The sequence below is a fragment of the Mirounga angustirostris genome, unplaced genomic scaffold (assembly GCF_029215605.1).
Source record: "Mirounga angustirostris isolate CCGP_5_RB_7025 unplaced genomic scaffold, mMirAng1.0.hap1 SCAF_8, whole genome shotgun sequence".
Classification (NCBI taxonomy): domain Eukaryota; kingdom Metazoa; phylum Chordata; class Mammalia; order Carnivora; family Phocidae; genus Mirounga; species Mirounga angustirostris.
In genome coordinates, this window is record NW_026991716.1 from 33,728,666 (window position 1) to 33,751,989 (window position 23,324).

General features: G+C 43.4%; 1 protein-coding gene across 5 annotated transcripts in view; it reads left to right on the forward strand.

Annotated features, from left to right (window-relative positions):
- RNF8 (ring finger protein 8) overlaps positions 1 to 23,324 on the forward strand; it is a 34,991-nt gene that overhangs the window by 1,571 nt on the left and 10,096 nt on the right. For 3 of the 5 annotated variants that reach the window (XM_045866820.3, XM_064597551.1, XM_045866817.3), the window contains exons 2-5: positions 5,356 to 5,484; positions 16,227 to 16,967; positions 19,253 to 19,315; positions 21,703 to 21,792. In XM_045866820.3, coding sequence (XP_045722776.1) covers positions 5,356 to 5,484; positions 16,227 to 16,967; positions 19,253 to 19,315; positions 21,703 to 21,792 — 1,023 coding nt within the window. Of the gene's footprint in view, positions 1 to 5,355; positions 5,485 to 16,226; positions 16,968 to 19,252; positions 19,316 to 21,702; positions 21,793 to 22,484; positions 22,641 to 23,324 lie in introns of those variants that run through there. The other 2 variants (XM_064597553.1, XM_064597552.1) reach the window with 2 other exon arrangements.

The following is a 23,324-nucleotide window of genomic DNA, read 5'->3' on the forward strand; positions in this document are numbered from 1 at the left end:
TACTCAGGTGTTGTGATTTGAAGAACAGTGGGAAAACACCTCTTCCCCCAGATCTCTCTTTTTCTATCCAGGTATCAGTGCCTGGAGTCCACATTAGGCACACATTCTTTTTTTTCTTAAGATTTTATATATTTATTTTAGAAAGAGCAAGAACACGCTAGGAGAGAGGCAGAAGAGGAGAATCTGAAGCAGACTCCCCGCTGAGCCAGAGCCTGACATGGGGCTCTATCCCACTGCACAGGGCTCGATTCCACAACCCCTGAGATCATGACCTGAGCCAGACCCAAGAGTTTGATGCTTAACCAGTTGAGCCACCCAGGCACCCCTCAGCACACATTCTTTGAGCTTGAGGCTTGAGCCTTGACCTTTCCCTGCCTGGCTTTTTCCAAAAGCATTTACCTTTGGGAAGTTTAACAAATGAACATACCAACACCTGAATATTAGTAGCTATTCCTTATTTTGTATTGGGTTTGGGCTTTTACAAGTATTAATCTGAGCCCTGCAAGTGTTCCACACTCACACACAGCCCTATAAAGTACTTAGTCAGTTGTTAACATTCTTTCAGATTCAGTTGATGTGGATTAATTCATTACTTCTGAATAGCTTGATAGCACTGGGAGTGGGAGTAGGAGTTGGGGGCAAAAAGAATTAAAGCCCCTGTAGCAAAGGCAAGAGGAACTGTAAAGTACTCCTACATATATTTTAAACTCTTGGATAATTTTGTGTAGGGCCACCTCTATGGGAAGAGACCCATACAAACCATAGTGAATGGTAAAGACGTAGTAGGAAGACCGGCTTGCCCTGGGTGCTTTGTGAGAGTCCTGCCAGGCCTGGCTGTCTGCAGGGTCTGGTGTTAGGAAGTAGTTGGAGCATAGCCTGCAGTGTGTATGAAGAGAGGTCTGAATTAAGGCAAGAGATGAAGTCGAACTTATTTTAGTGGCCCCCAAACCAAAGACAAGGTGGTGTGCACAAGATTTAGGAGGTGTGCTTATATGATTTAGTTATAGCAGCAGAATCAGTTTCCTGCCTTTCCAGTCCCCCTCAAAGTCTCAAATTTCCCAGATAAAACGATAAAACAAGGTTCTTCTTCTTTCACTGAAGGGAATACAGCAGTAAATTGTCTGTCAGAATGGGTGTCCTTAAACTTTTTTTTTTTTTCCCCCAAAGAGGCCTATTTATTTATTTATTTATTTATTTATTTATTAAGTAGTCTCTGCGCCCATCGTGAGGCTCAGACTCAGGACGCCGAGATCAAGAGTTGCATGCTCCACCAACTAAGCCAGCCTGGCACCCCTGTCCTTTAATTTCTTGAACCAATCCAGAGAGTTTGGGGGAAAAACAAATTAGATAGAGATGTATTGCTAATTAGCTAGGCCTTATAAGTATCTAGGTCTTTGGGAAGAACCATAGTATCTTCGTTTTCCTCTTTTTCTTTTCTTGTATTTGGTTTTCATGAACTTTTTTGCCCTAAGGGGGTTGGAAAAAGGGAAAGGATGGTTCTAGAGTATTTGCTGGCCATCTGGGAAACAATAGGAGTCATGCCCAGGAGAAATGAGATAGCAGTGAAGGTGGGTAAGGATGATGGCTTGCAAAACTGTTGTAAATAGAAACAACCCCCAGCACTTGCACTGGTGGTTTGTTGGCACTCATTTCCCATGGGAAATTTACTTTTATGTGCAAATGATGCTGGAATATCCGGATAAGCACACCACAGACTCTAACCTTGGTATACCTAGGTAAATTATAGGACCAGACAGTAAAAGGTAGGACGAAAAAGAGTGGTTCCGTACTTCCCTGGATTCAGAGTCTGTAGGAGGCTATTTGAGAAAAAGGCACTCATCTCCCTTTTCTGTAATACATTACCCAGACAGCTCTCAGTGGTAACCTGGCTGTCTCCTCTCACGTATTAAACTTGTCTATGGAGTACTTCCTTCACCGGGGCACCTGGGTGGCTCAGTTGGTTGGGCAGCTGACTCTTGATTTTGGCTCAGGGTCATGAGATCAAGCCCCACATCAGGTACCATGCTCAGCTGTCTTTCAAATTAAAAAGAAAAAAAACAAAAACAGAAAGAAAGCTACCTACATGGAAATTCTTACTGCTCCAGGATGACAGATAAACCCTTAAACATGGCATCTTTAAAAAATTTTAATTATTTAATTATTTTAAGTAGGCTCCATGCCCAGCATGGGGCTTGAACTCATGACCCTGGGATCAAGAGGCGTATGCTCTACTGGCTGAGCCAGCCATGCGCCCCAAACATTCCATTTTTAAAGGAGATATAGGTAGGTAGGTAGGTAGGTAGGTAGGTAGGTAGATGGATAGATATTCAGAGGAACTTTGATAATAAATACAATTTCTGGCAAACTGTTCAAAGAACTGAAGAACTGAAATCAGATTGTAAGAGTTCCTGGCTTCTGCTCTATAGTTTCCAGTGGTAATGACCCAGTTTCCAAACTTCTGACCTAAAAAATGCTCATCCTAGAATCTGGGAGGACTCATAAGCTCTTTATTCCTCTATTCACTCACACATATTTACTAAGCACTGTCCCAAGCACAGAAATACAGTGGTACACGAGATAGATAAGGTCCTTGCTTATGAAATTTATATTTTAGTAAGGGGTGGGGTAGGTAAAGCAAACAAGATAATTTTGGATTGTAACAAGTGCATGCTAACAACACGAAGGAATGCAATGGTGGGGGAGGGTGCAGGCAACAACTTTAGGGTAATCAAGGTAGGCCCTTGAGGAGGCTGAAACTTGAAAGATGAGAAGGAGCCCATACAGATGTCTCAGAAGAGTGTTCTAAGTAGAGGGGACTGGAGAAAAGACCCTCAGGTTGTGGTGAGTGTTTCTGACTGTGGTATTAGATAAGACTAAAGAGTTGAGGGGGTTAGGAAGTTTGGATCGTTAATGTAGTTTGGAAAGAAGGGAAATGGTCTGATTAAAAGATTTTAATTACCACTCCAGCTGCTGTGAAGAATGAAGTTGGTCTGAGTGGGGAAGGCAGGGCAGAAGCAAAAACAGCTGGAGGAAGTCAGGTTGTTTGGACTAAGGTATTGGCCATAGAGATAGAGAGAAGTGGACAGATTTAGGATATATCTGAATTACAACCGGTAGAATTTGCTAATGATTTGAATGTGAGGAGGAGGGACAGAGAAGAATCAAAGATGGCTCCTGGGTTTGGGGCTAAGCAGTTGCTTGGATGGTAGTGTCAGTTACTGTGATGAGAGTTTTAGGGGAAGCGTAGATCCGGGGCAAGGAGAGTCATGATGGTCTTTGAGGGACTGAGGAGGACTGGCATGATTCTGAAAGATTTTCAGAAAGAACAAAATGGGTAGCTTTTAGAAAACCACAGACCATTTGGCTTACTGTTCCCAGCTAAGGTTGTGGTATGGGTTATTATAGAGATGGCTTGTGCACCAAAAAGAAGCAGCCGGAGATTCTACGATCTAAATCTCAAGGGAATTTCATTTTCTTCCTTGACAGGGTTATTATAAACTAGACTGGTCCATCAGAAAAGTGTGATAGATGAGAATTGAGGCTTCTTTGCAACCTTTTTCCAGAGGCTCTCATGCTGTCCTCATGGATAAGATAGAAAACACGGACTCAGTGGAAAGACTTCTGGTTGAATTACAACTGGTTAAAGGTGTAGCCAGATAGTGTGGTGGAATGTTTATTAGGCTTTCCTGGGAGCTTTGCCTTTGGCTACATCCTGTTTCAATCTTTTTATCTGTGTCTTAAATGAATGTACAGAAGGCCTTATATCAATATGGTGGATGAGTCAAAGCTGGAAGGGATATTGAATATGTCTGATGGCAGATTAAAAATTCAGAAAGGTCTTGACAAGCTCATGTGATAGGCTGAACTAACAAGATGAAATTTAATAGGAATCAATGTAAGGTCCTGCACTCGAAACCAAATGTACCAACTAGTCAAGTATAGGACAGAAGAGACATGACTTAGCATAGCAATTCTTGGAGGAGGGTTAGACCAAGAAATTTAATCATTCCTAAGCCCGAGGATACATTGGCAGCATGATAGATCTGCTGTGAAAGCTAATACAATGTATATGCTCCAGTGATGATATCTAGAACTGGGAAAGTGATGCTTGCATTTGACTGTGTTATAAAAATTAATTTTTTTTTAAATGTGACATCTAGGAATAAAAATAAACCAGGAGTCCCTTCACAGATGTATTAGGCTCGCAGAGAGACGCAAACCTATGCCATGGGAGTTAAGTTTGAAGTAACTGGGAACATAGGGCCAGAACAGAGAAGACTAAGTAGACACTTTGTAACTGTCAAGCGGAAGGGGGATGGAGATTTTCTCATGGTGTTCAGAGCAGAGCCAGAGTCAAAGGATGGAATTTATAGGAAGAAAGATGCCAAATTAGGGCCATTGAAAAATTGGAAGGACTGTCTTGTATAGAGGCTGTAGTTCTTGGCAGTGTTTAAAACGTTGATGGGCGAAAGGAATGAAATCTTACCATTTGCAACGACGTGGTTGGAACTGGAGGGTATTATGCTGAGCAAAATAAGTCAATCAGAGAAAGACATGTATCACTGATACGAGGAATTCTTAATCTCAGGAAACAAACTGAGGGTTGCTGGAGTGGTGGGGGGTGGGAGGAATGGGATGGCTGGGTGATAGAATTTGGGGAGGGTATGTGCTATGTATGGTGAGCGCTGTGAATTGTGCAAGACTGTTGAATCACATACCTGTACCTCTGAAACAAATAATACATTATATGTTAAAAAAAAAAAAAGATAGTAGGAAGGGAAAAATGAAGGGGGGGAAATCGGAGGGGGAGACGAACCATGAGAGACTATGGACTCTTAGAAACAAACTGAGGGTTCTAGAGGGGAGGGGAGTGGGAGGATGGGTTAGCCTGGTGATGGGTATTAAAGAGGGTACGTACTGAACGGAGCACTGGGTGTTATATGCAAACAATGAATCATGGAACACTACGTCAGAAACTAATGATGTAATGTATGGTGATTAACATAACTAAATAAAAAAATGTTAAAAAAAGGAAAGAAAGAAAGGAAAAAAAAAAAAGACTAGTTGATGGGGGTGTGTGGAAAGGATTCCTCCATCTCATGACAGAAGTTTAGGGTCCTCCCAACACTGACATTCCATGATTAACTTCATTCAGCTGTCTCTTGTCAGAACTTCTTGCCTTTTTCTACCTGCTGGTTCCTGTGGTAGCTGAAGGAGATAGCTGATAAGCTGTATGGGTTTCACAAGAGTCTGGTATCTTAAGTCAGGACGTGTGAATATTGCTGGTTGACAAGATTGCAAAGGACCTCCGTTTTCAGCAAAATGACTGTGTCTCTTACATTGTTGTCTTCCTAGGTGACTATAGGGCGAGGATTTGGTGTCACATACCAACTGGTATCAAAAATCTGCCCTCTGATGATTTCCCGAAACCACTGTGTTTTGAAGCAGAATGTTGAGGGCCAGTGGACAATTATGGACAACAAGGTACAGGAATCCACAGATGCCTAATGACTTTTATTGAATTTTTGTTTATTTTTAAATTACTTTTTTTTTGCATAGGTAATACAGAATACAAAATTAAAAGGTTCAAAAGTATACCCTCCCTTAGCCAGCCAGTTGTCTTCCCCACAGACGACCATTTCTGTATGCTGCCAGAGATTAGATTATACCAAAATAATTTCTTTTTTTTTTTTTTAAGATTTTATTTATTTATTTGACAGAGAAACACAGTGGGAGAGGGAACAAAAGCAGGGGCAGTGGGAGAGGGAGAAGCAGGCTTCCCGCTGAGCAGGGAGCCCAATACAGGGCTCGATCCCAGGACCCTGGGATTCTGACCTGAGCCGAAGGCAGACGCTTAACGACTGAGCCACCCAGGCATCCTGATGATATCTGATTTCTTTTCTTTCTTTCTTTTTTTTTTTTTTTTAAAGATTTTATTTATTTATTTGACAGAGAGAGACATAGAGAGAGAGGGAACACAAGCAGGAGGAGTGGGAGAGGGAGAAGCAGGCTCCCCGTGGAGCAGGGAGCCCGATGTGGGGCTCGATCCCAGGACCCCGGGATCCTGACCTGAGCCGAAGGCAGATGCTTAATGACTGAGCCACCCAGGTGCCCCCCAGAATAATTTCTAATGACTTGAATGAAAGTTCATTACTTCGAAGGAAACTCCTGAATTGGGGCAGTAGGTCCTGCTCCAGAAACAAGACTGAGTTACTGGGGGAATTGTCCTTTGTGAGTCCTAGGTAGAGACCTTGGGAAAAATCTGATGGATATTCTGGAGTATACCTATGTTTCAGAGCACTGGGAAGAGGAAGGAATTGAGCTGACTGCACTTAGCTCCTTCCCTTCCCAATTCCTTTCCATCAGAGCAACACTCCCATCCTCTTTTTAATCCGTTTTATGTATTTCTGTCTTGAGGAAGATTTCCTTTGAATACAGGCCTTTTTTGCTTTAAACAAATTTGAAAATCACTGGTCTGGTGTGAATACTAAGGGAGGTGAAATAGTGTGTAAAGCCCAGCAATTAGGAGGCACCTAAAGTGCAGATAGACAAGCACCCAGGGATACCGTGAAAATAGAGACTGCTGCAAGAGAAATTCGAATGTTGACCGCTAAGGCATTAGGAAGTAGGAAATGTCTTCAGACACCATCTTACACTGCTCTGGTTGGAAGAGTTGTAACGACACCTGGTAGAAAGAAGGGTAATAAATGGTCTGAGCCCAGTTCTGAGGTGTGCTGGGGCAGAGGGGTTACCTTACACTGCCAAGCACTGCTTGGGACGCCAGCTCGGTGTCTTACTATTCACCTCAGCTCTGATAGCATCGAATTCCACAGGTTAACACCTATGCTTCTGACCAACAGCTGTAGATTGGAGGCTCCAAGAATGCCAGGCACAAGTCCAAGTTGTTTACTTGTACTTCTAACCAACTGGAACCAACTGGTTCCAATGACTTCCTCCCCCTTCGGATTTGATTAATTAGCTAGAGTGGCTAATTAACCAACTGGGTGGCTCAGTTGGTTGAGCAACTGTCTTCGGCTCAGGTCATGATCTCAGGGTCCTGGGATCGAGCCCCGCATTGGGCTTCCTGCTCAGCAGGGAACCTGCTTCTCTCTCTCCCACTCCCCCTGCTTGTGTTCCCTCTCCCACTGTGTTTCTCTCTCTCTCTGTCAAAAAAAAAAAAAAAAATTTAAAAATTAGCTAGAGTGGCTCACAGAACTCAGGGAAACATTTGCTTATGTTTACCGGTTTATTATGAAAGGATAGGAATAAAGGATACAGAGGAACATCCATACAGAAGAGGTGTGTAGGGTAAGGTATGCGGAAAAGGGCACAAAGCTTTCATGTCCTGTCTGGTGTGCCACTCACTCAAAACCTCCATGTAGTCATCAACCCAGAAGCTCTCTGAACCTATCCTTTTGGGTTTTTATGGAGGCTCTATTACACAGCATGATGGATTAAATCATTGGCCATTGGTGATCAATTCAGTGTCCAGCCCCTCACTCCTCCCAGAAGGTTGAGGGGTGGGACTGAAAGTTTCAACCCTTCAATTACTGGGTTGGTTTCCCTAGCAAATAGACCCTATCCTTAGGTGACCTCGGGCTGGACCAAGGTTGCCTCATTAACATAATAAAAGACACCTTTCTGTGTCACCACTTAGGAAATTCCAAGAGTTTTTAGGACCTCTGTGCTAGAAACAGGGATAAAGACCAAATATGTATTTCTTATTATAATTCACAATATCACAGGTATCCCGCAGGCCTGCCTCATTTTGCATGCTTAAAACTGCTGGATTTAAGCTGTTGAGAAACTACCTTCCTGACTAGGATGAAGTTGAGTTGGCATTGTGTTGAAGGAGAGGGTATAAGTGCTAAGTAAATTGGTTTGGCATGCTTGGTAAGGCGTTAGGAGCACAACAGAGATTGGTGCTGAAAAGGGGGCCTCAGAGATGATCAAGTTTAACCTCTTGTGGGAATAGAGGAATCTGAGACTCAGAGAGAGAAATTGACTTGCCCAGGGCCTTCTAACTGGTTGAGTGAGTGAATGAGCCAGGGCTCAAACTCAAATAAGTCTCTACCATACCGTGTTGTCAAATACCAGTGAAGTACTCTGATTTGCTCTACAGGTCCGCTCCACTTTTGGAAAGTTCACATTATCTATCCTACACTTCGCTTTTACAAAAGACCTGCGTTGGTGCCTGTATTTGCTAACGAAAAGAAACAGATTTCTTTTACAAAAAAGAATCAGAAGATTTCTTTTACCAAAAAAGGGCAAAAATAGCGTTTAACATTTGTTTTGCAGTGAGCTGTTATAGAGGCAGCGTGCCGCAGAGCAGTGAGAGTGGCCCTGCTCAGCTCTTTCCCAGGGAAATACACATACACTCAGCATCTCAGCATCAAGGTGCCATAGCTTTGAACTGTGTCTGGGAGCATCTGTGCTTTAATCTCGATTTATTTTGTGCATCTGTTAGCAAGCGATGTCCTAAGGTATCAGAAAAGCCTAAGAGAGGTTATATTTTGGGTCTGGGCACAATAAAAAAATTTTCCACAGAAGTTAATGGTGATGGCTTCTTTGCTTCTTTGCTTTACACCATTGGCTTGGGAACGCTCTGCTTTTGGAGATCAGGGGAAACCTGTACTAGTTGTATGATTAAAAAAAATTAGTGATGCATATCTAAGTCATAGATGCCAGGTTTTAAAGCCCCTGCAGTAGCTTGTATCAAACCACCTCAGGAAAAGATGTTTTCCTTATCAGCGTTGGTTATCTGAGAAATGGGGTTGCAGTATTAGAGAGGTGAGTTCGCTGGTGCTTCTCTCCTTGATTATGTGCAGTATGGATGTTTTCCATTTATGGGATAGCAGATTTTGAGAGGTTGGGAAGCCATCAGCTGGCTGATTTTAGTGTTCCTTGAATGTCAGCCTTAGGGACACAGAGGCAGCGCACGCCAGCCACAGATCATGACTGCTTCTGGGCCGCTCTCCAGCATTTGCCGTGTACCCTTTCTTCTAAGGCTGTTGTTACCATGAGACTCCTCTCTTAGAGCCCAGACAGATAATACAGAGAGAAAGCAGGCTCCAGATTCTTCCAAGTCTTTTCTGGTTTAAGCCTCTTAGCTTTGATTCCATTTGTGAGGTAACTGATTTTTAAGAGAAGCTGTGACTCGAGTGTTTTGATGGAGCAACTGTTCTTACAGGTAAAAGCACCAACCCCCCCCACCCTCCTGCCTTTTTTTTTTTCCTTAACAGATGCTCCTTTTCTTTGTGGCTTTTTTCTGGCATGATGCCTTGGCAGTCCTCTTCTGATGAAGGATTTGAATTTCAGGTGCAGGACATTATTGTTATGGTCATATTTGAAGTCATTTGCCAAGTCTTTTCAAGAGGTAGAGATTTCAAATAATTCAAAACTCAGAACTACACTCTCTCTTCATTAAATGGTCTCTCTTATATGCTGGAATGGTCAGAAAGTGAAAGCTTAAGTACAGATCTAAAAATTGCAACAAATGCAATTTTAGTTTAAATTGACTTAAAAAAAGAAAAACCTTGAAGGACTGCTGACTTTGCACACAGAATGTTGTCGTTGTGTACATTTCAGTTGAAAAGCTCTTCAGATGGCTCATCTTATGTATTAATATCCAGCTCTTTCAGAAAATTGGTTGTTTTGGAGTCAGTCTGAAATGCCTTGGTGGGTTTACTTGCCTTCAGTCCTCGAGGCTCAGGCATGTTGTTTGAACCTTTCTCATTCTTCTCCTCTCATGTTGTTATTCGTGTGCTCCCTGGTGATTCCTACCTTCATGTCTGCAGGCTCTGGCATTTAATGTGTCTGGTGAATTCGATCATCTGTGAACAAACCTTGTTGCTTGGGACAGTTCAGCTTCTGGTTGTCCAACAGCTGGAGCAGTGGCTCTCAACCCCATTTCCAGTTTTTGTGCTTACCTGGGGTTCTTCTAAATATACTGCTGGTATCACATTAAAATTAAGAATTTCCATTCACCGAAAGACACCATTCAGAGAGGGAAAGGCAAACTCAGAGTAGAAGATGATATTTGCTACACATAACCGATGAAGGATTTATGTTTGAAAATGTACAGAACTCCAGATCAATAAGAAAAAGAAAGATAACCCAGTTTGTTTGTTTGTTTTTTAAGATTTTATTTATTTATTTGACAGAGAGAGACACAGAGAGGGAACACAAGCAGGGGGAGAGGGAGAAGCAGGCTTCCTGCGGAGCAAGGAGCCTGACATGGGGCTCGATCACAGGACCCTGGGATCATGACCTGAGCTGAAGGCAGACGACAACTGAGTCACCCAGGCGCCCTGAAAGATAACCCAGTTTTAAAAATGGGCAAGAGCCAGGCACTTCACAAAAGATTATGCCCAAATGTTCAGTATCCATGAGAAGTTGTTCAACCTCATTAGTGATCAGGGAAATGCAAATTAAAACCACAATGGAATACCACTACATACCCGCCAGAGTGGCTAAAATTAAATACTGACCATCCTAGGCATTAGCAAGGATGGGGGCAAATAGTCTTTTGGTAGAAGTATAAATTGGTACAATCATTTTGGAGAATTATTTGGCATTATTTATTACAGTTGCACATATATACAGTTGCACATATTCTCTTGACAATAATTTCACTGCCAAGGAAACAGCCCAGGTGTTCATCAACAGTAGATACAATCTTACAGTGAAGCCTTATACTAGAATGAATATGAATGAACTGCTATATTCAGCAGCATGGATTAATCTCACAAACAATATTGAGTGAAAGAAGACAGACACAGAAGAATACATACTATATGATGCCATTTATATAATTGTCCAAACTAGGAAAAACTAGTGTGTGATGTTAAGCCACACTAGTAGTCTCCTTATGGAGTGGGAGGGGCTTAGGCGCTAGAGGGAAGTAGGGGTGGGGGGTGGGGGGACGTTCTGGGATGCTGAGAATGTGGAATTTTTTTTAAACCTTGTAGTTACACTGAGATGTTCACTTTGTGATTATTCATCTAGTTGTACATTTATGATTTGTGCACTTTTATGTTTGTGTATTATGCTTTAGTAAAGAATTTCTAATACCAAATGCTGGTGAGCATGCAGAGTAACTGGAACTCTTAAACACCGCAAGTGAGAATACACAATGATACCACCACTTTGAAAAACAGTTTGGCAGTTTTTGATTTTGTTTTTTTAAACAACAAACATTTACTTCTCACAGTTCGGGAGTTTGGTAGGCATCAAGATCAGTGATTAGGCAGGCAGGTTTAGTTTCTGATGAGAACTCACTTCCTGGTTTGAAGATGGCTGTCTTTTTTTTTTTTTTAAAGGGGGTTGGGGAGGGAGAGAGAGAATCTTCAGCAGGCTCCACGCCCAATGTGGAGCTCTGCAGGGGCTTGATCTCACGGCCCTGAGATCATGACCTGAGCCAAAATACAGAGTCAGACACTTAAACCAACTGAGCTGCCCAGGGGCCCCAAAGATGACTGTCTTTTTGTTTCATCTTCACATGGCAGAGAGCACTGAGAGCGGAAGCAAGCTCTCCCATTTCTTCTTCTTCCTCCCTCCCTCCCTCCTCCCTCCTCCTCCCCTCCCCTTCTTCTTCTTCTTCTCTTTTTCCTTCTTACCCCCAACCCCAGTTTGGCAGTTTCTTACAGTTAAACATACACTTCCCCAGCATTCCTGTTCCTGTCCCAAATTAATGAAAACTTACGTTCTCACAGAAACCTGGATGTGAGTGTTTCTCGTGGCTTTATTCATAATCACCAGAAACTGAAAAAAAAACAATGCTAGGGAATGCATAAACAAACTGATATGCCCATTCTCTGGAATACTACTTACCAATAAAAATACCAAATTACTGTTAATGCAACAAAATGGATGAATCTTAGTTATTATGCTAAGTGAAAGAAGCCAGACTCAAAAGGATGCATTCTATGTGATTCCATTTATACAACATTCTGGAAAAGGCAAACCTATATAGGGCAGAGAATAGGTGAGTAGTTGCCTGGGAATGAAGGAAGGGTTAACTGTAAAGGGGCACTGTGTCTTGGTACAAATTGTGCACGTACCATATGTGTTTGTGTATAAACTTGACTTTGGGGACGCCTGGGTGGCTCAGTTGATTAAGCATCTGCCTTCAGCTCAGTTCATGATCCCGGGGTCCTGGGATTGAGTCTCGCATCAGATTCCTTGCTCAGTGGGGAGCCTGCTTCTCCCTCTGCTGCTCCCCCTGCTTGCGCATTCGCTCTCTCTCACAAATAAATAAATAAAATCTTTTTTTTTTAAGATTTTATTTATTTATTTGACAGAGACAGCGAGAGGGAATACAAGTAGGGGGAGTGGGAGAGGGAGAAGCAGGCTTCCCGTGGAGCAGGGAGCCTGATGGCGGGGCTCAATCCCGGGACTCCGGGATCATGACCTGAGCCGAGGGCAGATGCTTAACAACTGAGCCACCCAGGCGCCCCAAATAAATAAAATCTTAAAAAAAAAAAAAAAGCAACTGGGGCGCCTGGGTGGCTCAGATGGTTAAGCGTCTGCCTTCGGCTCAGGTCATGATCACAGGGTCCTGGGATCAAGTCCCGCATTGGGCTCACTGCTACGCGGGGAGCCTGCTTCTCCCTCTGCCTCTGCCTCTCTGTCTCTCTGACTCTCATGAATAAATAAATAAAACATTAAAAACAAAAGCAACTGGACTTTAAAAATCCTGATACCTAGTCCCCATCTCAGACCAATTAGCCCAGTGTTTCTTTTAAACATTTCCAGGTGATTTCACTGGACGGTCAAGGTTGAGAACCACCGGGCTTACATAAATCATTTAGTGAACTGCGAGAAAACATTGCCTGTTGGCTTTGGGTTTCCACTCTCCTCAACAGCTGATTAAAAATGCTGGGCAGAGACTGAGCATCAAGTGAAGTAATTGGTGTTTACGTGGGTGCAGGTTATCCCACCTTTTCCCCATTGATGGCTAGGAGTCACTGGGCAGGCTTTTCTTTGGTTATCACTTTGCTGTTGCTGATAGTGCTCAAACGGGGGCTTGTGAAAACCAACATCAAGAAAGGCTTGAGGGGCGCCTGGGTGGCTCAGTCGGTTAAGCGTCTGCCTTTGGCTCAGGTCATGATCCCAGGGTCCTGGGATCGAGCCCAGCGTCAGGCTCCCTGCTTGGTGGGGAGTCTGCTTCTCTCTCTCCGCCCTGCTTATGTGCTCTCTCTTGCCATCTCTGTCTCTCTCAAATAAATAAGTAAAATCTTAAAAAAAAAAAAAAAAAAAGGCTTGAACACAGTCTGATTTATTGAAACCACTGCATTTAAGATCATATCCTGGGCAATACTCGATTGTTCTTACACAGTTATGGTATTTTCAACCTTTTCTACAGTCACCTTGTGAACAGACCTGACTTGGGGCTGTGGTCCAAAGTATACCACTAGATGTCACCAAGGAGTGATGAATGGATAAACAGATGGATCCAAGGGTAAAATGGGATGGGAAGATGTTGAGAGTTTATTTTCTGGATCTAAAGGGCTCTGAAGGAGGCGGGTTACTGTGGAGGATCTAGGGAAGGGTTTGCAGTACCTCTTAAAAGTTCATCCCAGTTTTTTAGGGGTTCCTTATTTGCTCCAGACTTGGGCTGCTTCTGTAACCTTCTTCTTTTATTTAACCCTCTCTTTGTTTTTGAGATTTTTCTTAAATATCTGTACCTTGGCAATAGGTGGCCTCCTGTGTCATATTACTTTCCCTGAGACCCTTTTCCTGTGTATAATCTGTAATTAACTATTCTGCTGTAGAACTGTTCTCAAATAGAGTTTTTTGGCCTCCCTCCCCCTCCTTTTTTATTTCTGCCTGTGTTGTTTCAGAAGTCAGCAGAACTCAACACTCTCATAATTTCTCAGGCTGAATATGAATAGAAAGGTTGGGAGAAGGTTAGCCAGATAAGCCAGGTTAGGCCCAAGGCAGTGAGTTAAAGCCAGTCTTTCTGTATGTATCTATGTTCATTTTTCTCTTCCTCTCTCCCCTCCAGCCACATAATATAAAACAAGAAGCAAGGGCCTACTACCAACCCAGAACTGAGATTCAAACTCTAGTCTTCATCCTCTGTGCCTTGTAGTCAAGCCCCCGTCCCTCATTTTTGGGTTGACCAGGTATCTTTTCTAGCTGTGAGGAGGTAGCTGTAGTTACCAACTTGGACATAGTCTTAGTCCCAGTTCAGATGTGACCTTCATCTCTGGACTGTCTCCCGAAGATAAGTTTTTTTTTTTTTTTTTTAAAGATTTTATTTATTTATTCATGAGAGGCAGAGGGAGAAGCAGGCTCCCAAGGAGCAGAGAGCCCGATGCGGGACTCGATCCCAGGACCCTGGGATCATGACCTGAGCCGAAGGCAGACGCTTAACCATCTGAGCCACCCAGGCACCCTTTTTTTTTTTTTTTAAGATTTTATTTGACGGAGAGAGACACAGTGAGAGAGGGAACACAAGCAGGGGCAGTGGGAGAGGGAGAAGCAGGCTCCCCGCGGAGCAGGGAGCTCAGTGCAGGGGTTGATCCCAGCACCCTGGGATCGTGACCTGAGCCGAAGGCAGATGTTTAATGACTGAGCCACCCAGCGCCCCTTTTTTTGTTTTGTTTTGTTTTAAAGATTTTGTTTATTTATTTGACAGAGACACAGCAAGAGAGGGAGATAAGTTCTTAATATGGGTTAAAATGCCCACTTTGCCTTTCTTTCTTTCCTTCCTTCCTTCCTTCCAAATTTATTTATTTAAGTAATGTCTACTCCCAACGTGGGGCTTGAACTCACAACCCCAAGATCAAGAGTCCCATGCTCTTCCAACTGAGCCAGCCAGGCACCCGCGCCCCCCGCCCCCCAGCCCCATCTCTTTAAACTTTAAATCCTGCATTTGTTTCAAGTCTGTTTTTAGAACCTGTCATCTCCATTTAGCATCTCTTCTCTGGCCCAGCTCTACATGATAGTCCTTTGCATTTATAGGCTGTGCTGTGTAATCCCATATTTACTTATATGTGCCCTCGTGTTTTCCTTTCCATAGTCAGCTGCTAAAAGTTGTTTTCATATCTTCTACTTTTGTGCTCAGTATATTTACCTTGCAAGATGCTGAGCACAGAATTGAAATGACTGTTGATAAGTCGATTGAGCCAGAACATAATAATAGTAGTGAACACTTATATAATGCTTACCATGTGCCAGGCACTTTTCTAAGTACATTACATATGTCATCTCATTAAATCTACACAAAATCCATGAGGGAGAGTCTATTATTATCCTTCATTTTATAGATGTGGTAACTGGGGCATGGAGAGGTTAAGAAAGTTAACCAGAGTCACACAGCTATTAAGTGATGAGGCCAGATTACAAGTCTAGGCACTGTGACTCCAGGGTCCATGCTCTCAACCCCTACACTGTGGTTTAATTTAAATCATTAAAGTAAATATTTATCAAGTATTTGTTATATATGAGTCACTGTGCTCGGTGTTTTACATGTATTATTTCATTCATTCCTCACAGAGCGGTATGAGTTAGGAACTGTACTATCCCTATTTTGCAGACAACTGGGACACAGGTTAAGTAAAGTGCTGAAGGCCGGGCAACTCATAAATCCAAGGTGGTGCATTTGGGCTGTGAACTCAAGTTTGTCTGAGCCAGAGCACCAACTCTTAACCACTATGCTGTGTTCCCCAGCGGACCTCTGGGGCTATTAATTGGGTTAGATCCCAATACGAGGTACTGATACATTCTTTTTAGGTTTATGTGTACTGGGAAGTGCTTTGCTCATTCACCAATGTGTTCGGGGGCCACATTCAGAGACAGTGCTTGTGTGACTTTGCTGGCTAAGCCTACCTTTTGAACCTCATCATTAGACGCTGCTTCCTTTGCTAATAGCCGGTTTTCCAGTCTTGGGCCATGGCCCCCAGTTTAGGTCAATAGGAGCTATTCAACTGCAGTTTCTTTTAATGCTGCTGCATTTGAGTAATTCATCTGCCAGTAATAAGGTGATTCCTGCCTATTATACCAGCAGTTCTCTGTGGAGGCATGAATGTAAAATGTAGGTAAAAAGCCAAAGCTGTTGGAAGAATGCTGTTTCTAAGGGTGGTGGTTTATGAACCTTTTCTATTTGTTCTCAAGGGTTTTCCTTCTGAAAAGGCAGAAGGTTTTGCAGCAGCAGGAAAAAGTCCATTAAGAGGAAGAAAATCATGAAGCTTATTTCGTCTTTCTTTCCCTTTCTCCAGAGTCTGAATGGTGTTTGGCTGAACAGAGTACGTCTAGAACCTTTAAAGGTCTATTCTGTCCATAAGGGAGACCACATCCAGCTCGGGGTACCTCTGGAGAATAAGGAGAATGCAGAGTATGAATATGAAGTTACTGAAGAAGACTGGGAGAGGATGTATCCTTGTCTTGCCCCAAAGAATGACCAGATGACGGGAAAAAATAGGGGATTGAGAACTAAAAGGAAATTTAGTTTGGATGAATTAGAGGGTCCTGGAGCTGAAGGCCCCTCAAATTTGAAATCCAAAATAAGTAAAGTATCTTGTGAACCTGGTCAACCAGTGAAGTCTCATGGGAAAGGTGAAGTGGCCAGTCAACCCTCTGAATATTTGGATCCTAAGTTGACTTCTCTTGAGCCGAGTGAGAAGGCCACAGAGGCTCATGTTCACCCTGGCTCCGCAAAAATCATAGAGCTTCATCGTAAGAAGCAGAAAGCCTCAAACCCTTCAGTGTCTCAGAGCAGGTTAGAGCTGTTCAAGGTGACCATGTCCAGGATTCTGAAGCTGAGAACACAAATGCAGGAAAAACAGGTAGCTGTCTTGAAGGTGAAAAAGCAGACCCAAAAAGGGAACTCAAAGAAAATTGTGAAAATGGAGCAGGAGCTGCAGGACTTACAGTCCCAGCTGTGTGCAGAGCAGGCCCAGCAGCAGGCCAGAGTGGAGCAGCTAGAGAAGACTTTCCAGGAAGAGGAACAGCATCTCCAGGTACCACACAGGAGGGAAGGACGCCAGTGCTCCTCAGGGATGGGCAGGCCCTTGGTGAGCCTCTGGCCACAGCTCTGTGTTTCTGGGTCAGGGACCACGTGCTTTGAGTGCCAGGGACGCGAGATGGAATGGGAACAAAGGACTTTGAGAGGGAGAAGGGGGTAGCGTAAAGTGTTAAGACTTCAGCCTGATGGTCAAGAGCCAGAGTGTGGTGCCATGATGGGGTAAGGTAGCTGGCTAGCCAGGACGTAACTGATCTCAGGGTGTAAAGCTGAGGCCCCTGAGAACTGAGGTAAGTTCAGAGAGAGGTTGGATGAAGGTCAGGAGGCCACAGAACCACAGTACACTCAGTTAAACCAATAGTGGTCCTTATGAATTATCTTTCTTTGCTATGTCAAAGCCAAATCACTTAGCCCCAAGGCAGCGATGGGTCAGGTGGTAACTCTGCTCTTGTTGTACCTGGCAACTTACTAGCTCTGATAATTAGTTAACTCTGTAGCTAACCTAGGAAGTGGGAGCCTAGAAAGGCAGAAAATGTTTTTGTTTCTATCCTAAGCATCCAGCACAGGAGAGGCCAGGTATATTGTGATTCAGTTGTTGGGTTGAGTGATAAGCACCTTCCCCAGTGCCTTTAGGGGGAAGGTCGAATAATGACTGTCTTAGCTGTGTCACGGTAAGACCAAATGTGTCCCCATCCCGGAGTCATTTGCTTAGATTGCAAGCTCTTGCACAAAGCCTCTGGGCTAGAGCTGATCCTGGTCCCTGCTCAAAATGTCAGTTCCCATCTGGCAAGAAGCACATGTTTACTCCCACCTACTTGCTCAGGTAATATTGAATGTCAAGAATTCCCCATTGTTGACTTAGAAATAAAAAGGACCAATCAGGATTGAAGAGAGTAAGCTTTTCTGTTTTGTTTACTTTGCTCAGGGGAAGGAACAACCAGTAGTGTTGGCTTATTTCTGAACAATTTATAAATTTCATTCTAATCTCTGCTATCCCCTTGAACTGGTAGCATTAGCAAGGGCCATGGATTAAATGGGTCTTTCTGAGGGTATACACTGCTTGCTTATGTGTACCTTTTTGCTTCCCCTACCAGCCTGGACTAGTTCTTGAAGTTAATGGAGGGAGTTCATCTTTAATATTTAGTGTATGACATCTTCACCAGAGCAGAACCTTCTTTAAAGGCTAATGTGTTCAGGAACAAGAGTTATTATTAATTAATATTTGGTCATGCTTCAGGATATAGCTATAAAATCTTTTTCTATATCAAAATGGTAAAGAAAGGCAAAAAGGACTGGCTTGGAGAATTTCTAGGGTATTTGAGGGTCATATATAAATAGCTCATGGTGAAATGTATCTAGTCCTTTGTTTATGAGCTGCATTTCCCTCTGCCACCAAGCCCTAAGGATTTATTCTACTCCTACTAATTGTTCTAAAGCTCATTTAACTGTTGTTGCTTCACACAGATTTTTTTTTTTTTTTTTTTTTTGAGCACCTGCATTGCCTGGTGTTCTATACTTGGAGTTCAGGTGGTTATGAAGATGCTTAATAAAGGGTTTTTGCCATTAAGAAATAAATCTTGTTCAAGAAATGAGATATATTATACACGTAAAATAATCAGGACAGTTTTAAGTCAATATATATTTAAATTAGAGAATAATTTCCAGTTGGCATATTAAATGGGCAGGTAATTCTTAAAGTAAAGAGGGAAGGGCCTAGAGGGTGTTGTAGAAGGTGCTGGACATAGGGCAACGATGATGTGGAAGGCATCCATATCAGAGGGGGCTGATGGAGAAAAGAGTGTAAGTTGCAGCGAGGAGGAGAGGCAGTTTATGGGCTAGAAGTGACAGAGACTCACACTAAGAGGGTGGCCAGAATTGAGGGAAGAAACGTGGTGGAGCTTGTGAGTGTCAACCTAGGGGATTATACCTGAGTTTAGATATTTGGTGGCTTCGAAGCTCTCAGTTTACATCTTTCTGGGAGTCACGGTGTTAGCCAGTGAAGAAGACTTGGAGTATTACCCCAGGGGTTCTCTCCAGAACAACTCGGGTGGTAGCTTGAAGGTGACAGCCCTGAGGTGTGCAGTGTTTGAGTAAGTAGTTCACGCTGCTCAAATCCCTTCCTGCCAACAGCTTAAAGTAAAATGGGAGATTTTCCACCTGCTCCCTGCCCCCTGTTGTTTCCAGATGCTCACAGAAGCTAGTCTGCTCTGCTTGTTGCTAGATTTTGTTTCTTTTATCCCCCTCTCTGCAGGGAAACCTTCCATTTTGTTTTTGGCTTTGCAGGGTTTGGAGAAGGAGCAAGGAGAAGAGGACCTGAAGCAACAGTTGGCCCAGGCTCTGCAGGAGGTAACTTATCTCTTGCCACTGTACTGGGATTGTAGTGGGCTGCAGCTTCCCGTGGCCGCTGGCTGCCTCTTGTGCTTAGCACACACCTCTGCAGATCTCCACTCTGCAGACAAGTGGCTGCTCACACCATCAGGTTAGAGACTGGGCCTCACAGACATGCCAGGACTCAGCCTGAAAACCTGGGTCTTCATCTGAGCAGACGTTGCTCTAGTGAAGATGGGACGGAGCCTTTAGCAGTTAGGAGGCTCTCTGGGGGAAGTGGCTGTGCTTCCAGAAAGGTGAGGGCAGCAGAGGGGCATTTCAAGCTATGACTTGGCCACCAGGGCCTGCAAGGGTCTTTATTACCTCACTGTTCCTGAGCTGAAGCCTTCCAGAAACCATTCAAGAATGTTCCAGTTAAGCATTTTAGGTCAGGTTGAGAGTGCAGTTTGACAGTCAGCAAAACATAGCGATTTACTGAAAGGGCAAGGCTCACAGGAATAAATTCCCCTCAAAGATTGCCTGTAATTTATTTCATGTAACTTGACTATCATCTGATGGTCTTTTAAACCTGCTTTATCTTCCATCTTTAACGTGTTTATGATCAGGAATTTGATGCAAGTTTTGTCAGGAGGTTAGCGGGATGGTTCAAATCTCCTTGAGAAGAGTGAGCAATTGCGTTAGAATTTGTTTAGGAGAATTTTTCCTTACGTTCTTTTCTTGCATATGTCATTCCCAACCTTCTTAGAATGCTAATAGCCCCGTATTATTGTGAGCTTTGGGGGGAATGCCTGCCTTGATTTCCCTAAGGGGTGTACAAATAGCCTTGAAAAGCCTTGGGTGAAAATTCAATCTTTTTGGAATTTTATTTTCTAAGCTTGTTTATTTTCTAGGGTGGGAAACTAGGCATATTTCCCATTTAGAGCATTATTAAATTGTATTGCAATATTGTTTTGAAATTGACTGGAAAAGAGTAAGGTTCTGCTACTTGGAAATCCCCAAGGGATCATTGAGTACCTTGCACCCACAACAACTCACCCTCTCCTGAGAGATAGGAAAACATTTAGCATGAGGTAGTTGGCCAGTCTCCATTAGTCTAAAATGGGATACTTTTAGGTCATGGTTTATAACAACGTGCCTAGGGACATACCACTCTCTCAACTGACACAGTGGTTGTTTTTTGGTCCACCCTGTTGGTCCCTCTGTAGCAGTTTTCTTTTTTTTTACTTACTAGGCAATTACAAAAACTTGCATTTACATAGAGCTTTTTTTTTTTTTAAGATTTTATTTATTTGACAGAGACACAGTGAGAGAGGGAATACAAGCAAGCAGTGGGAGAGGGAGAAGCAGGTCTCCTGCTGAGCAGGGAGCCAGATGTGGGGCTCAATCCCAGGACCCTGGGATCATGACCCGAGCCAAAGGCAGACGCTTAACGACTGAGCCACCCAGGCGCCCCTACATAGAGCTTTAAAAACTTTTCCAAATGCTTTCATATCTCTTATTTTATTTTCTTAACACTGATGTAGGAGGGGCACCTCTTGTCCCATTTTATAGATGAGTAAGTTAGGCACATACATCTAATCAGTGGTCAAGATGAATACCCAGGCCTTCTGATATAATTGCTTTTTGGGGGGAGACCACACATCTTAAAATTTGTTTCTTGAGTAATATCTTTTCAGAAATATTTACCTTTATTCCACCCTTTTTGAGAAAGGATTTGAGGTGAGAATTAAAGTGTAAGCTATACTTTAGCACAAGGGTGCTCAGAAATTTTCATAGAATCTCTTGACATTCAGTGTAGGCGGTTAGTCACAGTGATTGAGCTATTAGCTCTTGGGTGTGCCAGCTTCCAGAAGACACAGGCAGGGTTCAGGCAGCACTGCCTTACAAGCACGTCGTATATGATTTGTAGAATAAATGGGTTAAAGGTCTTTTTTATTTCAACAAAAATGATTATCTAGACATTCCATTTCTCCCTGATTATTTCTTAAAAGCCACTCCCAGTGCTGGGTAGCCTCAGATAACTTACCAGCTCTTGAGCATTGGTTCCCAGAATCACTTGGGCGGCTTTAAAAAAAAAAAGCACATTCCTGGGCCCCCAGCCAAACCTACAGAATCAGACTCTGGAAGGCAGTGTAAGTTCTTTAGTTGATTTGGATGGCCATTGAGGTTGGGTTATTTCCAGAGGGATTAATGGATTTGATGACCTCCCTCCCTAGCTGCCCCCTTCCCTGAAGAAAACCAGCAGGTAAGTGAGCTGTCCTGAAGGAACAAAGGCATTCTTGAAATTGCCAATCCATTGATCCCTTGAACCAAAGCCACTGATGGAGGGAGCAGGCTCGTGTGTGGCTGAAAGGAAAGATGCAGTATAAGCTCATCTTGAATATGTATCTGCTATGTTTCTGCAGCATCGGGCTCTAATGGAGGAACTAAATCGCAGCAAGAAGGACTTTGAAGCAATCATTCAAGCCAAGAACAAAGAATTGGAACAGACCAAGGTACTAGAAGGAAGATGAAGGTTTAGAATTTGGTTAGTACACGCAACTCAGCATTTTCAACAGTGCAAGGGTTGCTATGGTGAACGAAGAGAGAGATTATGGCAGTTCTCTGCCTCAGGGGATATAATCCGTAAAATTATTCAGGCCTATAGAAGGGTCTGCCTCTAAGACATTTTTTTCCTTCCCTCATTCAGAAGCGAAATGCTGGGAATGAGACTCTGATCCTGCAGTCTCGTCCTTTGGCTGTGATAGATGCTCCTTCAGAGTGTTTCATTGAGACAGGCTAAGGGGTGGTATAGTCGAGAAACAGTTCATCCTGATGCATGTAGATAATTATTTCCCACATCACATCAGTGGAATGCTTAAATAAGGGGTTCTAAACTCAGGTGCCCACCAGGGTAGAAGTGAGTGGAGTGGCCTTGGTGCAGGATCACAGTAGGGAGCTGTGAGGACAGAAGCACACCAGCCAGGGGCACTCGCCACCCCCCTTCCCTGCCCCCATCCCCGAGAGGCAGTTCTTCTCTGCTGCAGGCAGTTGTTGCTGTCCAGAAGTGCAGGCCCACTGTTGTCAGATCTTCTGCCTTTTCCACAGAAGATGGAAATCCAAATGTTTATGTGAACTATTTCAATTTTAAATATTAGCAACAAATTCAAGGTTTTTTTGTTTTGTTTTATTTTTTTAATACCATGAGGGCCAAACTAAACAAATCTGCCAGCAAGATCCAGTCCACAGGCCACCGGTTTGGAACCTCTGACCTAAACTTAATGCCTGAGGCTGACTGCATCTCTCAGCCCACCCTTCCCCACAGACAGACCTGGAGCAGAATACAGAAAGGAGGAGACTCAACTTTCATTTGGTTTGAGATCCTTATTCTCTGTTTAAATCACATAGTACTTTCTTTCTTAAATTCCAAAAACCACCAAATCTTTTTAAACTTAGCAATTTGTAAGTTTTCAGGGAACTTGACTTTAGTTAAAATGGGTCCAGACCCTCTTCACTGCCCTAAGCAGTGTGACAGTCTTTGCTTTGATTAAAAGAGACAATAAAAGATGAAAAATTGGGGCGCCTGGGTGGCTTAGTCGTTAAGCATCTGCCTTCGGCTCAGTTCATGATCCCAGGGTGCTGGGATCGAGCCCCGCATCGGGCTCCCTGCTCGGCGGGAAGCCTGCTTCTCCTCCCACTCCCCCTGCTTGTGTTCCCTCTCTCCCTGTCTCTCTCTCTGTCAAGTAAATAAATAAAATCTTTAAAAAAAAATGAAAAATTAATCAGTTACTCAGATACACCCTAAATAGCCTTACCTTTCCCATCAGGGGCTCCTGACACTTTCAGTTTAGGGCATGAGGTGCTGACTTAAATAAATGTTTGCGGGGTGCCTGGGTGGCTCAGAGCATTAAGCGTCTGCCTTCGGCTCAGGTCCTGATCTCAGGATCCTGGGACCGAGCCCCACATAGGGCTCCCTGCTTGGTGGGGATCCTGTTTCTCCCTCTCCCTCTCCCTCTGCCGCCCCCCCTGCTTGTGCTTGCTCGCTCTC